The 17124-nt window shown below is 42.6% G+C and overlaps 2 protein-coding genes across 4 annotated transcripts in view; one reads left to right on the top strand and one right to left on the bottom strand.

The window, feature by feature from the left end:
* nyap2a (neuronal tyrosine-phosphorylated phosphoinositide-3-kinase adaptor 2a) overlaps positions 1-12003 on the bottom strand; it is a 38750-nt gene extending 26747 nt beyond the window's left edge. For 2 of the 3 annotated variants that reach the window (XM_006809168.2, XM_006809170.2), the window contains exons 1-5: positions 11510-12003; positions 8790-8909; positions 8419-8635; positions 4638-4948; positions 1048-2082 (exon numbers count right to left, since the gene is read on the bottom strand). In XM_006809168.2, the coding sequence (XP_006809231.1) occupies positions 1048-2082; positions 4638-4948; positions 8419-8621 (1549 nt within the window). In that variant the 5' untranslated portion in view covers positions 8622-8635; positions 8790-8909; positions 11510-12003. The remainder of the gene's footprint in view (positions 1-1047; positions 2083-4637; positions 4949-8418; positions 8636-8789; positions 8910-11509) is intronic. The other variant, XM_006809169.2, reaches the window with a different exon arrangement.
* Positions 12004-13231: 1228 nt separating this feature from the next.
* LOC102777918 (sodium/potassium-transporting ATPase subunit beta-3-like) overlaps positions 13232-17124 on the top strand; it is a 28305-nt gene continuing 24412 nt past the window's right edge. Inside the window, exon 1 of the mRNA XM_087851379.1 lies at positions 13232-13682. Coding sequence (XP_087707505.1) covers positions 13373-13682 — 310 coding nt within the window. The 5' untranslated portion in view covers positions 13232-13372. The remainder of the gene's footprint in view (positions 13683-17124) is intronic.

Raw genomic sequence — 17124 nt, forward strand, 5'->3', positions numbered from 1 at the left:
TCAGCAGATCTGGGTAACAGTAGCTGTACTCACATATTTTACTGTGAAAATGTATACACATTGGCTAAACCACATACACAACTGTATATGGTGTTTAAATATTGTAAATCAATGATATAGACATATCTATCTATAGTTAATCTGAGAAACTGAAAAAAAAAACATCTTGTGGAGAGTCTCTCTGGAGACCGAATGAAGTAATGACAGCTTTTTGAGTATTCTCTCATATTTGACTACAAATGAGTGATTTTTTTTTTATTCTTAGTCAATTTATCAGATTAACCTGTCCTTATATTTATTTATTATACTTATTATATTTCTGAGCAGCTGACCCAAAGACCATTAGAGACTGAGGAGGCATTCAGGAAAGCTGGCGGGTGTTAGTGTAAATAAAGACGCACAAGCTAAACACTGTTTTTCTATTGTCTTTTACAGTTTTAGAGTGGGAGATAAACTGGACACTTCAACGTGCTGAACTTAATTTGTATAATAAACATGGTTTGACTGGGTTTTGCTTTGTATTTGAGATAACAAACCGCAGTGTGTAATCAGTGTTACACAACAGCTTGCAAAACTGTTTAATATACTTTTCTTTCAGACGTGTGGATGAGCACCATTGGGTAATAGCAACCAGTCATCAACCTCTGGGACTAAAATTAAGCCAAGGCTCAAATCCCTAAACTTACAGTTCCTCATATATCCAGCAGGGGCTCCAGCAGTGAGTCAGTCCCCATAGATTTCCATGTTAAAACTTCACAGCAGAAACAAACATGTTTACAGCCAGACACACAAGCTGGTTTTGTCTCTGTGGATAATATCCCCCTACATAACAACTGCATGGTGGAGGGTTATTTGTCTCACCTGCTGAAATTGTATTAAGGTTTAAAGTTTGCATTGTTAAAGGATTGGGCCACTATTGTGAATGTGACCTCAGGTTTACTTGCTCTGACTTGTAGTCCCCCAGCACCCCCAAAAACCAAACCTTGTCCTTGATGTGCATCAGGTATTATAATATGGTGTTGATGCAATACTCTGCAACTCTCTTACCTTCACCCTCCCTGCTCTTCCTCCCTCCTGACCCCCTCTTCATCACCTGTCTACCTGATGCAAACAGGTTGTTGAGTTCGTCTAGTGGACTTGTTGGAGTCTGTGACCTCACGGACATGTTCTGCATGGACCCATGTGTGGAGGAGGAGTTACTGAGTTTAGCCCCTCCTTCACCTGCCCTGTGTGAAGATGATGAAGATGAAGATGAAGAGCGAGGCATACTTCCTCCTGCCATCAGGGTGTCATACGGTGGTGGCCTCTTCAGGCTCAGAGGTGTTAGCGAGCGTCCCATGCTGACAGGAGATGGGCATGCTGATTGGCTGCGGGGGTAACCGTGACCACCGTGCGTGGTGCTGGATGACTTGTAAAGGCTGGAGGGGAGAGGTGGAGCTGAGGAGCGACCAGAAGATGTGATGGTATGAGTGGAGGGCATGTCCCGGTCTCGTTCTTTGCGGTAGTGAGTGGAGCTCTGCGGCTGTTCAACACTGCCTGACTTGCTGTAGGAGACGTTTTCTAACATGGGGAGGCGTGTGACGTCCAAAGGGGTGAGGGGGGACTCATCTGAGTTTGGGGAGCACTGAGCGGGGGCAGGTGGGAAGATGAGCAGTGGTGGGCGGTGAGTCAGGAGATTTGGGAAAGGTGGAGGAATGTCACAGAGTGAGCCGCGGGATGACCAAGCTTCAGGGTCAATGATGGCAGCATTTGTGTCCTGCAGAAAGTCTTCCAGCATTGGGTACTTCATCTCCTCGTACACCGATTCATTCTGGTCGTCCTCCTCTGCTTCCTGACCTTTCAGCCCTCGCAGGATGTTTCCCACCATCTCAATGTAAACTGGCTCCTCTTCGTCCGTGTCCCTGGATGCTGGACTCTGACTTTGGGATGAAGATTTGTCCCACTGCAAGGAAGACTTCTTGTTGCCATGGTTACGGATGTAGCACTCATCAAACGAGGTGCTGAGCTGAGTGTTGGGATTCCTTTTAGGTTTAGGTGGAGGCATCTTCTTGGAGGCATCTTCAGAGTGCAGGAAACATTGAGCTGCAGACAGAGAGCGAACAACTGTCACAACACTTCTTCCATACCTTCTGAAAGCTACAAATTCCTTAGAGAACTATTTAAACTTCAAATTCAAGGGCAGTCATTTTTTCAGTCATCTTCCTGACAGAAGAACTAGAATTACTTCAGACGGATACAATAAAAATATCTTCTGCTTTTCAATATAGTCTTAGGGATGGGAATTGATAAGAATTTAGCAAATCGGATTCTATTATCGATATTACTTCTTGGTTTTCACTGACTCCATTATGAAAGTCACCACCATCTCTAAGCAGCATATCAAAGACATTACATTCATGCACATGAATGACATGCTGTGGATGTTGGAGGTATTTCTGCTCTTTGTTGCGATCCGTGTCGGGGTCATTACTGAAAAAAGTAATTCTTAAAATGAATGCAGTACATAACTTAATTACTCCCAGGAGTAAGTAATTCTTTACAATACTGGTTACATTACTACTACTACTAATAATAATAATACATTTTATGTAAAAGCTGTCACGACTGTGTGCAGGCAGGAAGAGAGGACCCAAAATACAGGACTCACGGAGGCAAACATAACTCAAAATATTCAGCTTTATTGCTGGAAAGCAACTGAACAAAAAACTAACTAAACTGAGAATAAAGAACAAACTAAACAGGCAGGCAGGCTGGCAAACAGAACACACAGTGAAAGTGAGGGTACGACACAACAACGAGCAGGGGAAGAGGCAGACACTAAATACAAGAGGTAAACAGAGCTAAGAAGAAACAGCTGGGAAAGACGGCTGACGCTGATTAAACAGACGAGACACAGAACTTAACAGACAGACTCATGAGCAGACATAACATCATGGACATCAAGGAAAACCTAACAAAACCTGGCAAATCTTAATGGAAAACACAATCAGAATAAACAAGATCATAATAAAGAAACACAAAACACTGAGTCACCAGACTCAGGACCATGACAAAAGCGCCTTTCAAAACACCCAAGGACACTGTACAGAACAAATAAGACAAGCATAAAAACAGGAAATGAACACAATAATAACACAAAGTGTTAAGAGCATGGAGAAGTTATACAGAGTAGGCTATCTTGAATAGGTGGGTTTTGAGGGTGGGCTTAAAAAGGGGGAAAGAAGTGATGTTTCTGAGGTCAGGGGGCAAGGACTTCTACTATTACTAATACTATTGCATTTCTCAGTAAAATTATCATGATCATGTCTTGATGCATGCTCAATCATCTAGGTAAGTAAATCTCGAAAAGTTGATTCTGTTCATCTGGATGTTTGTTTTTGTTTTTTTTTTTAAAATCCCAAAACACGCTGTGCCAAAAATTGGTCCACCCCAAGGATCAGGTCACCCGAAACACACAGAGTAACATAGTGTACGTCGTTAAGTGCCAGGAGGATTGGCAGGATTTATACATTGGTGAAACCAAACAACCTCTGGCTAAGAGAATGGCACAACACAGAAGAGCTACCTTGTCAGGCCAGGACTCTGATTTTTGGAGTCTCATGATCACCATTTAGCAATATTAACCTATAGCTTCAGCTACACACCAACAGAGATCTCTAACCTAAAGAGGACACACATATGATCGTTCTCTTAGTATTTAGGTAAGAACACAAAGCTGACAGCACAAAACAAAGATAAAAACCCTTATTGTCTATTATTACTATTATTGTCTTTACCTTACAATATAAAGCACATTGAGGCAACTGTTGTTGGGATTTGGCGCAATATAACTATATTAAAAAACAAAACAAATAACAGGTAAAAACGAAGGCTGCAGCCTGATTGCTCATCCGTTTGTTACCTGATGAAGTTCAGTGGCAGCTGGCTTCACCGCAGCCCCAAAATAACGGCTCACTTGGCTGCAGTGTTGTTCTGAGATCTGCATTCACTCAGCGTCACTCTGGCTCCTTGGTGAACTTTACCATGGAGCCACAGTGACAGACAACATTAGCATCTTGTCTGTACAGGTGTTTGCTGAGATTGTGTTAGCAACACAGTGTAGCTGTTTCTGTCCTGGATGCAGTTTGCACTTTACCATCACGTTCATGTCCTTTTGTGCAATAAAAATAAAAGTTCTGTTCATATGCATGCTGTAAACTGCCCTACTATTTTCCTCCTCCTACAACTGAAATCACCTGATTGTAGCGCAAGTGCAAGAATTGATCGGTGGGATCAAGAGACAAGCAGCTGAACAATTCCAAAGAATTCAACTACTAGGAACCGGTTCTTCTAGAGAACTGGTTCTTGATTCTGATCCCTACAGTGTCTTCATTTAAAGGTCTAAGAAAAGGCTTTACACACTTCTTTAATAATGAAGTCAGGTGAAGTGAAACACATTGAACCTCTTCTTATGAATAATGTCCATCTGAGGCCACGGCAGCATCCTCAACAACGCCACATGGACCAATAGGAGGTCATGAACAATGTTTATAATGAGACCTTGCTGTGGCCATCACCTGAACATCAGTCCTGAACCTGCAGATCTAATTTGGTGCCCAGATCTCCACCATATGAGACATGTGGTTTTAATGACTCACCTTCAGCCTGTTCTAGCTTCTCTTTGGTGTCTTGGTGGTCTCTTCTTGTAACTCCACCCCCATCCACAGTTTCAGAGCTGCTGCTCAATTTGGTGTTGGGATCTCTCTTAGGTTTGGGTGGGGGTTGTTTGCGGCTGCTGCTGGAGTCATCTTCTCCTCCGCCCACTGAGTGGAGGGACTGCGATCTGACGGTGAAGCCCTGGTTGGCTGGGGGCAATCGGTCCTGTGGAGCTGGCATCGTCATGAAACCCATCCTGAAGTGTTTCCCAGAGTACGCCCCATCCGAGGCCGTGGCAACATCCTCACCAATCCTGGTTGCACCAAAGGGAGATCATGTTAGTGTGACTGTCCGATAACACAACAGCTAGTAAAACAAATACAAGACACTCATAATGTTTCTGAAGTGGTGATGTGTTAAACTCTTATTTACATTTAAAACACTAAAAAAAATGTCCTAAATATCTCTCTCTCTCTCTATATATCTATATATATATATATCTATCTATCTATCTATCTATCTATCTATCTATCTATCTATCTATCTATCTATCTATCTATCTATCTATCTATCTATCTATCTATCTATCTATCTATCTATCTATCTATCTATCTATCTATCTATATATATATATATATATATATATATATATATATATATATATATATATATATATATATATATATATATACACACACATATATACACATATATGTGTGTAAATATGTGTGTGTATATATACAGTGGGGCAAAAAAGTATTTAGTCAGCCACCGATTGTGCAAGTTCCCCCACTTAAAATGATGACAGAGGTCAGTAATTTGCACCAGAGGTACACTTCAACTGTGAGAGACAGAATGTGGAAAAAAAAAAAAATCCATGAATTCACATGGTAGGATTTGTAAAGAATTTATTCGTAAATCAGGGTGGAAAATAAGTATTTGGTCAATAACAAAAATACAACTCAATACTTTTGTAACATAACCTTTGTTGGCAATAACAGAGGTCAAACGTTTACTATAGGTCTTTACCAGGTTTGCACACACAGTAGCTGGTATTTTGACCCATTCCTCCATGCAGATCTTCTCAAGAGCAGTGATGTTTTGGGGCTGTCGCCGAGCAACACGGACTTTCAACTCCCGCCACAGATTTTCTATGGGGTTGAGGTCTGGAGACTGGCTAGGCCACTCCAGGACTTTCAAATGCTTCTTACGGAGCCACTCCTTTGTTGCCCGGGCGGTGTGTTTTGGATCATTGTCATGTTGGAAGACCCAGCCTCGTTTCATCTTCAAAGTTCTCACTGATGGAAGGAGGTTTTGGCTCAAAATCTCACGATACTTGGCCCCATTCATTCTGTCTTTAACACGGATCAGTCGTCCTGTCCCCTTGGCAGAAAAACAGCCCCATAGCATGATGTTTCCACCCCCATGCTTCACAGTAGGTATGGTGTTCTTGGGATGCAACTCAGTATTCTTCTTCCTCCAAACACGACGAGTTGAGTTTATACCAAAAAGTTCTACTTTGGTTTCATCTGACCACATGACATTCTCCCAATCCTCTGGTGTATCATCCATGTGCTCTCTGGCAAACTTCAGACGGGCCTGGACATGCACTGGCTTCAGCAGCGGAACACGTCTGGCACTGCGGGATTTGATTCCCTGCCGTTGTAGTGTGTTACTGATGGTGACCTTTGTTACTTTGGTCCCAGCTCTCTGCAGGTCATTCACCAGGTCCCCCCGTGTGGTTCTGGGATCTTTGCTCACCGTTCTCATGATCATTTTGACCCCACGGGATGAGATCTTGCGTGGAGCCCCAGATCGAGGGAGATTATCAGTGGTCTTGTATGTCTTCCATTTTCTGATGATTGCTCCCACAGTTGATTTTTTCACACCAAGCTGCTTGCCTATTGTAGATTCACTCTTCCCAGTCTGGTGCAGGTCTACAATTCTTTTCCTGGTGTCCTTCGAAAGCTCTTTGGTCTTGGCCATGGCGGAGTTTGGAGTCTGACTGGTTGAGGCTGTGCACAGGTGTCTTTTATACAGATGATGAGGTCAAACAGGTGCCATTCATACAGGTAACGAGTGGGGGACAGAAAAGCTTCTTACAGAAGACGTTACAGGTCTGTGAGAGCCAGGGATTTTCCTTGTTTGAGGTGACCAAATACTTATTTTCCACCCTGATTTATGAATAAATTCTTTACAAATCCTACCATGTGAATTCATGGATTTTTATTTCACATTCTGTCTCTCACAGTTGAAGTGTACCTCTGGTGCAAATTACTGACCTCTGTCATCATTTTAAGTGGGGGAACTTGCACAATCGGTGGCTGACTAAATACTTTTTTGCCCCACTGTATATACACACACACATATATATATATATATGTGTGTGTGTATATACACAGTGGGGCAAAAAAGTATTTAGTTTATATATATATATATATATATATATATAAACTAAATACTTTTTTGCCCCACTGTGTATATACACACACACATATATATATATATATATATATATATGGAAGATGATTTTTGCAGATGTATGTTTCTTATTGTGGAAAAATAAAAGTTCTTCCTATATCATTTATTATCCAGTTTACCATTGTAAGGTGCTTGAAAAGTGACTGGAATTCTTTACATTTTGTGATGTAGATGAGGTGTTTCACCTCTCATCCCAGAAGTTTCTTCAAGTTTAAAACCAAATGTGGAGAGGCCCAGGTATGTAATCCATAGTGGGGATTGTCCTTTAATCCACTGTTGATCATTTGCCTCGTCAAATGAGCCAACGTGTGAACAGTGTGGGTCATTATCACCAGAGGGTTTGGGTGAAACCACTGTGACACCCCATCTTGTGACAAATTGAAATGACCTGCCTCATCATGTTATGACCCACTGAGATCACCTGACACAAGATGTGAGTGGGGTTTGATGCACCTTGGAAGGGATATGAAAACTGCATTGTAGATGGCAGACAGCGGGTGGTAAGCCCGACCCTCTGTTCAAAGATGGTCTTTCACAGTGGACATAGATGCTTCGTTCAAACCATCTGTCTTCTCTGTCCAACATGTGCACACTGGCATTCTCAAAGAGTGACCTTTGACTTTTAGATGCAGCTGAGTCTTTGTCTGTCGAGGTGGTTCTTCTGTGTTGTGCATTTATGAAGGGGCTGTTTGGTGTCTCCAGTGTAGAGGTCTGAGCTCTCCTTGCGGTCTGAGCTCTCCTTGCTGTACAGCGACACTCAGATACAAACTTAACGTTGTTTAGTTTGTATCTGAGTGTGTGGTTGGGTCTGAAGGACACTAGGACGTCATGGTGGGGAAGACTCTCTCGAGTTTTTCTGATAAACCCGCTACACGAGGGATGATGATGATGATCTGTTTGTCTTTCTGATTCTCCCTCGTTGGTGTCTGACCTTCTTTAATGATTTGATGGAGGCTCATCAAACGACATGTTTCAAGGGCTTCCTTTACGCTGTGTTCCTTTTCTTTCCCTTCTGCCTTAAAGGAAACGTTTTTTGCCCAGTCTCGAAGGGTCCTGATTACTCAGTCCTAATTAAACTTCTTTATAAAACTTAAAGAAGTCCAGTTGGTTTCAAGCTCCTTAGATTACCATCACCTGGATGACTGAGAACCTACACAGACATCTAGTTTACCAGAAGTATACCATATCTAAGCCCATATGAGGCCTGTGTGCTTAAGAAAAGATCTGGAGAGTTTTCTATTGCGGTTTAGATGAGTTTACAGGAAACAACATGGTCTCGTTTTAAGGTTTGATGCTTCCTACCTCTTGATGCTTTCTTCCTGCCGTCTTTTTTTCTGGTGTTTTTCATGCAGGTAGGTCCAATTGGTCTGGTTGCGAATGCGGTCGCTCTCTCTAGCAATGTCGGAGGCGTTTTGGATCACCAGACCATCGTATATTCGAAGTCCACTGTCCTCCACGTATTGGAAAAACCTCCTGAATGAGGATCCCTCCTCCTGTGATGTCATGACTCCCTAATGACCTGAGAGGAAGAGCAGAGAAAATCAGTTCACAGTGTTTGTTCCTGTTGGCAGTGCAGATCATGTTTGAATGGTGCAGGGCCACCCGTTAGATCAAAGGTCAGTCATCATTCTGAGTGTAAGCCAAAGATTCTTAGTATAACTCATGAATTCCACCTTAAGACTGGTTAGAAGCTGGAAAGCAGCAACGCTGGCTCGTGTAACATCTGCTCACATCTTGTTCAGTTCAACCAGGAAGCCTCAGAGCAGAAGCAAGACAGTTCAGGTGATGTTAGCCTGCCCACAAAAAAACAACACATTTCTGGATTATTGTGACTGATTTCTGTTTTAGTCATCTCTGTTCTGCACAGCTAGGTCTTTGGATTCCCACCTGTGAACGTCCTGACACCGGGGAATGAGGTGTCGTGCACAAACAATAAAATAAACAGCTGTTTATTCGTAACAAAGAATTGTTTTTTGCTATTTTATTAATGTATACATTTTTCCTTGAACTTATTCCTTGTTGATCTCTGCCTTGACATGCAACAGTATTTGCGATTAGTGATTATATTAGTGACGTTGACCATGTGGGTAGGTTGTGTGGGTAAGCGGCAACACACTGGGATTAATAAAGCTATGTGGATCTGAACAGCAGCAGCATCATTAGCAGTGACTTTTAGCTCTAATCGTTCAGATCAGACATCAGTGTTTTTTATTTTCAATTACAGAGTGAGAGTTCACTGTCGACAAACACGTGTTCTCGTCTCTGCTTCATCAAGTACTCCAGGATACATTTCATTTCAACCAGCCAAGGTTTTATATCATCTTTGAAATGTAATTATTTTGTTCTTCTACTTAAAACCTGTCAGTTTTTAGCAAGTTTGATTTGATATTCACTTTCATTCTTGTGTAATTAGTGCCATTGACCTGTTAGCATATTCAGTACTTTGTTAATGGTCTTATATTTGTCATGATCCTGGGTCATTTTGACCCAGCGTTTTGTGTTTCCTTTTGGTATCACCTTGTGTTTTGTGTTAATTCTGATTTTGTATTAGTTCTTAGGTTTGGTTCTTGTGTTTAGTGCTCCAGTGTTTATCAGCCCTACCTGTGTCTTCCCTCTGTGCTCTGTTCGTGTCCCCGAGTTTGTGTTGTAAAACAGTCTGTGCGTTTCCTGTTTTACTTTGAAGGTTTGTGTCTCGTTGTGTCTAATTAGGTTCAGCTGTGCCCCCCTCCTGTGTGTCATTCCCTCATTACCTTGTGTGTATTTATGGTGTGTCTCTGCCTGTGTTCCTCGTCGCGTTGTCTGCATTACTCTGTGTAACTCAGTGTTAATCAGCGTTTCCCTGCCCTGCTTTCTCCGTGTCATTTCCGTGTGTCTTCCGGTGTCCTTAGGTCCCCAGCCGTGACAATATTATTCATGTTTTAACCTGCTGTTTTATTGTGAAGCACTTTGGTATACCGTTGGTTTTAAATGAGCTATATAAATAAATTTGTATTGTATTGTATTGGATGAATTTATTAAAGTAATCATCTGAATATGAGGAACATGGCTCACTTTTATTCATCTTTATCATGAAGGCTTCATGTTTGTTTCTCTGACTTTTAAATAAAGTACTGCTTTGAATTCATCTCGCCATATTGATCCCCTCCCCCACCTCTCTGTTTCTCAGCATCCATCTAAAAATGGAACAGGGAGTCAGCTGGCAGTAACCTAGCAACAGCAGCATCTCTCACAGGAGAATGATGTAATGCATCCTGTAAGCGGGTGAGAGAGGAGACACGAGGAGAGGATGAGGGGAAAGATTCAGATTTGCTACTCAGGGTCTCCCGTTTAGGATCTGTCAAGGTGGAGCTGCTTCACACTCTGAGTTGTAGCAGCCTCCTGAGAGGTTTACTGACTACTCAGTCCTTTACAGCACCACCCACATTAACACATACAGCTTCATTACAGATTCTGACCCACCACACACTCCTTCTGGCTCACAGGTTAACGTAACCAGCATGTGTTTGTTGGAGGAAACAGGAATACCATACTCCTCACAGCAGGAAGCTCAAAACAGGAACTTTCCTGCTGTCAGGTGGTAGTGAAGTCATGTTACCTACAGTACAACAGGCACTGTTCAGCACTGAGTGTTTTCAGTTGATAACGGTGCTGCTCCACCTATTTATTTCTGTGGGAACACCACCCTGAAGGTTGAGTTTATTCCAGTTTTTTATTTTATAGCCTCTATCCACTAATTCTGTCTAAAGCACCCATCCATCCATCCATCCATCTGTCCATCCATTAACATATATGTATCCATCCATCCACGCATTATCCTTAACTCCTTAGCCTACTTTGGAACATGTGGGGTGGTGCCTATTCCAGTATAGGTGGGATACACCTGGACAGGTCAGTAGTCCATCACAGGTGAAGCACAGCGATGTATCCACAGCAGAATAACTGCTTAATGAGCAACTCTCTGATAGTGGGAGAAAACAGGGGCAAGAATATGATAAGTATGTCTTTGGCTGTATCTCTTTGACTTAGGCATGAACCTTCCCACACACACACACACACACACACACACGTTTTACACAGAATCACTTCCAATCTGAACTTTGACCTTGTCTTCTTAGGTGTGTTCACCTTTGTTTTTACACTGTTTACTCATGACTGACAGACATCCCCTTCAAAATAAAAGCAAATTAAATGAAGTTTTCCCTTACTCTAACCCCAACATGGCAGCCATATTGAAGTGAAATGCTGCCGTGTCAGGTTTCACTGAAAGGCGAGAAGGATGTGAAGAAACTGGATATTTTGAACACTGTCAGTGGGAACAGCAGCAGCTCGGAGACGAGCAGAAACACCGAAGAGATGAAGGAAGATGACACTGAAGCTGAATGAGGAGCCTTACCTGATGACCAGCAAGGACTCAGACTCCCTCTTCCTCCCACTCTCCCTCCTTCCCTGATTCGATCCTATTTCCTTCCCTGCTTCCTATTATTTTTTCCTTGTTTCAGTCCTCCTTTCTTTCCCCCTTTTGGTCCTCGACTCCTTCCTTCCCTCCTTCAGTCCTCCCTCTGCAGGAACAAAGATGGAGTGATGAGGCTTCTGTTGTCCTCTCAGATCTCTGCAGCTCAGAGGAAATGACAGATTTTTTTGTCTGCAGCAACGTTAATCCAGATCCACCCTTCAATGCCACCTTCCTCCCCCGTCCTTCCTTTCCTTCCTCTTCGCCTTTCTTCATTCATATATCCTTACAGTTGCAATAACCACCACTCAAATGCACACACACACACACAGTCACACTCACACACCCTTCACCCTCACACACACACATCCCTGACGATGGTCGCCACAAGAAACGAGAGGCTGAAACCACGGCAACCTGACAGCATCCTTACTCTGCTGGCTCCTCCCCCTATTGCTGAAGGGTGGGTGGGGGTGGGGGGTAAGGAGGGTGAAGAAGAATGATGAGAGAGAGAGCAGCGTGTTTTTATGTGTAAATGTGTGTGTTTGTGTGTGTGTGTGAGAGAGAGATAGATGATATCACACAATACTTTATCACAATTGTGTGATGTCACAGCTCCCACATTTACTGACACCTTTCACTGGGAGCAGGAAGTGTCCACAAAATAGTATAAAACACAAAATAAAAGCCCATAACAGGAGATACTAAACAAACAAACAAAAACCAGAAAGGCAGCACTTAAGGCTTGGCTCCATTTTTCAGACTGCTTTGTTCTACATGAACCCCTCCATCATCACCCAAAGGTTCAAAACAAATAAAACTTGTGTCTTTATATATCATGTACCACCTTCTCACTACTAGAACCAGAACCTCTTCATTCAGTGTTCAGTGTCTGCTGAGTCTGTTTTCCTCCACATCTGAAACATGACTTTAAGTGTGCAAACATCACCTCAGAGAGAGTCAGGTGTAAGGAAATCAGGAGCCACTGTGTTTGTCGCTGTCACGTTCATGAAATATTACAACAGGACAGAAAAAAGCACCGAACAAAAGAAACAGAATAGATCCTCTTGCATTTCCTGGCTCCTTATTTCCTTCTTATTCCTCTTTTTCAGGTGGCTTCCTCCTTCTTTCTGTGTGTCACATCAGCATGACATCATCCTGCTTTTGCCCAATTACTTGCCACTGCAATTGTCACATGATTATATAATGTTGGTTTGACATGAATTTATTTCTGAGCAGCTTATTTTTTTCTTTCAGGGCTTATTTTTATTGTTTAATACAAAAATTACAGTGAAAGGGCTTATCAGGCATATTTTTTATTGACAAAAACACTGAATATCCTCGTCCTTCAGAGACTGACTGGTGACTTAACATTATATTAACCCATATCACACGATAGTAGGGTTATGGTTAGATTGGTGATAACTTTTGGGGATGTAAGAGTTAACTGATTAGAATTAATTGTAATTAGCCCCCCCCCCCCCCCCCCCCCCACACACACACACACACACACACACAACAGCTGGGATAGACTTTAGGATGGATGGATGATAGTCTCAGCCTATTTTCACAACACAGTGCATCTTCATCATCATCATCATCGTCTTTATCACTGGAGACCCTCAGCCCTCACACATGCTCTGTGCTGCGCATGCGTCTCGTTCTGCAGCAGTCCCTATGTGCTTGTGTGTGTGTGTGATTGCGCGTGCGCGTACAGGGCTCCTCACGTAGATCCGACGGATCGGTTTATCCCAGCTGTTGGTGTTTAGCCTTGATTAGCCCAGATCGGTTTAGTCCGGCATCGGTATGTCGTCCAGTCCGCAGGTCCAGACCCAGGAACCGAACCAGGAACCAAACCAGGATCAGACTCAGGAACTGAACCAGGATCAGACCCAGGAACCGAACCAAGATCAGAACCAGGATAATGCGAAGGAGGAGGTGAAGGCGGAGGAGAAAGAAGAGAAAAAGGAGGAGAAACAGGAAAAGAAGGAGGACAAGAAAGAGGCGAATGAAGCGAAAAGGGAGAAGAAGGAGGAGGAGAAGCAGGATTCCTGGAAGGATTGCATCTACAACCCGCGCACCGGGGAGTTTCTGGGCCGAACCGCTGGCAGCTGGGGTAAGAGGCGGCCAAAGAACCTGGTCTTTTCATGACAGTGGAAGTCTGTTCTGACCCGGTCTGACCCTAGCCGGCTCGGTCCGGCACGGCTGTACGCCCGCTGTGCTAAGGGTGCCTGTCACGATGCGCGCAGCTTCACAGTGGGCCGAGCCGGATCGGGCCGAGCCGAGCCGGGCTAATATGTGAGCTCGGATGAGTGATTTTCATTAACACAGCTGAAGATGTGAGAATAAAGCAGATTCACCCTCTGCGCCTTCAGGCGCGCCGAGTTCATGTTTAATTATGTAAAATCCTCTGCAGCTCTGTGACGGTACTACAACATACTGCAGTATTTATGCTGCTGTACACCACAGCCTGCACACACTGTGTACTAATGCACACATTCAACACTAACAGCATTTAATAACCATCGTGTTCATATTGATTTTAATCGTTGATGAGATTTAATGAGTTTGAGTGAAGCTCAGAGGGAAGACTGCTTATAAGATTTCTACAGTCATGACTGAGGTAAAATCGTTACTTATCATTTATTTACAAAAGACTAAGAGGCAGATTTAGGATCATCATCCTAACCCAGCAAAGATTTTAATAAAAGTTTGTCCGTTCCGTCGTGACTACGAAAAACAAAACTGTTTTAAAAAGCTTTCAGTCTTAACATGTAAATAGGATCAACACACTGAGGATTTATTAATAAACTTCCAGTTTAAAAAGTTCAGTAATGTTGATGACATCGCAACCGTGACTGAATTAATGTCTCTGGGGTTACAGCCAACAGTATCAAAGACACAACTCATCAGAACTGTTCTCCTCACTTCCACCTTCATGTCCTCATTTTTGGGCTTTCTAGAGCAGCTCAGCATGACTCCAAATAATCCTCCTTCATCTGAGCCTGGGCCTTGGTCCTAAGTTCATCTTGTTTGAAAGAAGCCATTTTGGCTCCTTAGTTTTAAGGTCCCTGTGGAGCAGGATTTATCTGACAGGAAGTGAGAAAAACCGGTTGATTTTTAAATGATTTAGGCTACGTCTACACTAGCCCGGATAAATTAGTTTGAAAACATTTCGCGTCCACACTATCGTTTTCATCCATTTTCACAGAGGTGTGGGTCCACATTGAAACGGCCGAAAACGCTTTCATTCCAGTCCTGTGCATGCGTGAAAGGTAAGAAGATTCGACCTGCCTCATTTCTGTCTGCCATTTTTTTTTTTTTTTACTTTCAGGTGTTCTGGGAATTCATCCTACCTGAAAAAACATCCTACCCAATGTTTCTGCGCAGACGCAGCGCATGCGCACAACACCAACGCCCAATTAACTTCTTTTTCTCTCACCCATCCGGAATACTTCTTAAGGTTATGGTTAGGGATAGGCTTAGGTTTAGTCCCAAGTCACCGTCAAAATTATAATGCGGGTAGGACATTTCGTCAGAGTAGGATGGTTTCTCAGAACACTGGCTCTTTGAAACGTTGCAGCAAAACGTTGAGGAAAAGCACAGAGGTTTTTTTTTAAAGGACTAACAATGAGGTGGAGTTGTTGCTGTGAGTAACACAAAAGTACAAAGTTGAAAAAGCGAGTGAGAATTAAAGAATTTGAAGAAAAGCTCTCTGGAGCATAGGGCTGTCAAATTGAGAACAAACAAAACAACTGCTGTATAATGCCCTCTGCTATTTTAGTTTAATTGGTCACATGACTGCATCACATGACTAAAATGTGTCATTGTTTTCGAAAAGGCTCCGGGTTTGCTGTCCACACTGCAACACGAAAACGGGATTTTCAAATGTATCTGCTTTGGAGAGCGTTTTCAAAACGCTGTTTTCCTTGACCAAAAACGGCATCTCAGTGTGGACAGAGAGAAAACGATGCATTTTCAAACAAAAACGTATTAGTGTGGACATGGCCTGAGTCTGTTCAGCATCAGTGCGAAGTGATGCTGGATGTTTAGGCAAAAGCCTGAGCTGATAATGATACAAAGCTGATAAAACACAGCCTGACAGGAAAAAAATGAACACACAGATAACAGACTGAACTTAACAATACATGCTGCTTTAATTACTGTAAACCCTCTCTAATGCATACAAAAGTACTACTTTGTAACTAATTTTTTTGGCTTACACATTCACCAAACAAAATATCTTGGTTTAATCCTGGAAAAGGGATCCTTTAGTTTGTGTCAGGAAAGACATCTGATGAAAAGTATTTGCCAAATCAGGTATTCTCGTGAATACAGGAGCTGGACGTAGCTTTTATTTAGAAAAGGTTTTTTTTTCTTTTTTTCCCATGTACATACTAATTTAACTCTTTACAAACACCAGTATGGTTTCCATACCCCCCCCCCCCCTCCACCAACCAAATTAAACAAACAAAACACCCCCTCTTCATTCCTTCACCATATCAAATTTAACTGAATAATAAGAATTTTAATTGACCAGTCAGCAGTTCATGTTTACTGGAAAAGCTCCAGAATACAATCACATTTCAGGTTCCTCAGTAGTCTGTTCTAGGGCCATTAAAGTTCTTCATGTATAAAAAAACATGGCACTCCAATCAGTTACTTGCTGGAGGTTTCTTCCTGTTAAAAGGGAGTTTTTCCTTCCCACTGTCACCAAAGTGCTTGCTCATAGAGGGTCATATGACATTTGGGTTTTTCTGTACCTATTACTACCTTACAGTATAAGGTGCCTTGAGGTGCCTGTTGTGATTAGGCGCTGTATTAATAAAGTTTAATTGAGTTAAAACGAAGCCTAGAAGACAGCTAACAGTTATATCCCCCTGCCACACCCCTAATAATCAGGCTATAAGACTTATAGCTGCTACACCTGAAGTCTGATTGCCAGTTTGATGCTTTGTGCTTGTCCAGCTCTTTCAGATTACACAAAGGCATGTTTGTTTTTTTTGTTTTTTAATGAAAAAGCTGTGTTTCTTTATTGCTGCATTGCACCTGTGGCATTAGGTTCTTTCAGTAAAGAGTTTGCAGGTTTTCCCTGTGTGTGACTCCCACCACCCTCTGGAACACAAACTTGGAGCAATCAGGACTCTACAACAACTCCGGGAAGAAAATGTTCCCTCTAAGCCTGAAGGGAAAAAGAGGGAATCCACACATGTAAATTAAGCTCCTAAAACATGCAGTTATCATAATTGAGCTTTTATCAAGTCAGCAAAGATGCAGAGGAGAGAAGGTCAGACACCAGTTAGGGAGGATAAGAAAGACAAACAGAACAACATTGTCGTCCCTCGTGTATCAGGTTTATCAGAGAAACTCAGGAGCGTCTTGTCTGTGAAGGTTCTCAGTCATCCAGGTCATCGTAGTCTAAGGAGCTTGGAAAGAAGAGCGTCTGGACTTCTTTAAGTTCCTTGAAGACGTTTCACCTCTCATCCAAGAAGTTTCTTCAGTTCTCTGCGCCAGGAGTGTCTTCCCAGTGTACTTCTAGCCCAGCCACACACTCAGAC

Source organism: Neolamprologus brichardi, chromosome 14 (genome assembly GCF_056152115.1).
Source record: "Neolamprologus brichardi isolate AB-2024 chromosome 14, ASM5615211v1, whole genome shotgun sequence".
In the NCBI taxonomy this organism is placed as follows: domain Eukaryota; kingdom Metazoa; phylum Chordata; class Actinopteri; order Cichliformes; family Cichlidae; genus Neolamprologus; species Neolamprologus brichardi.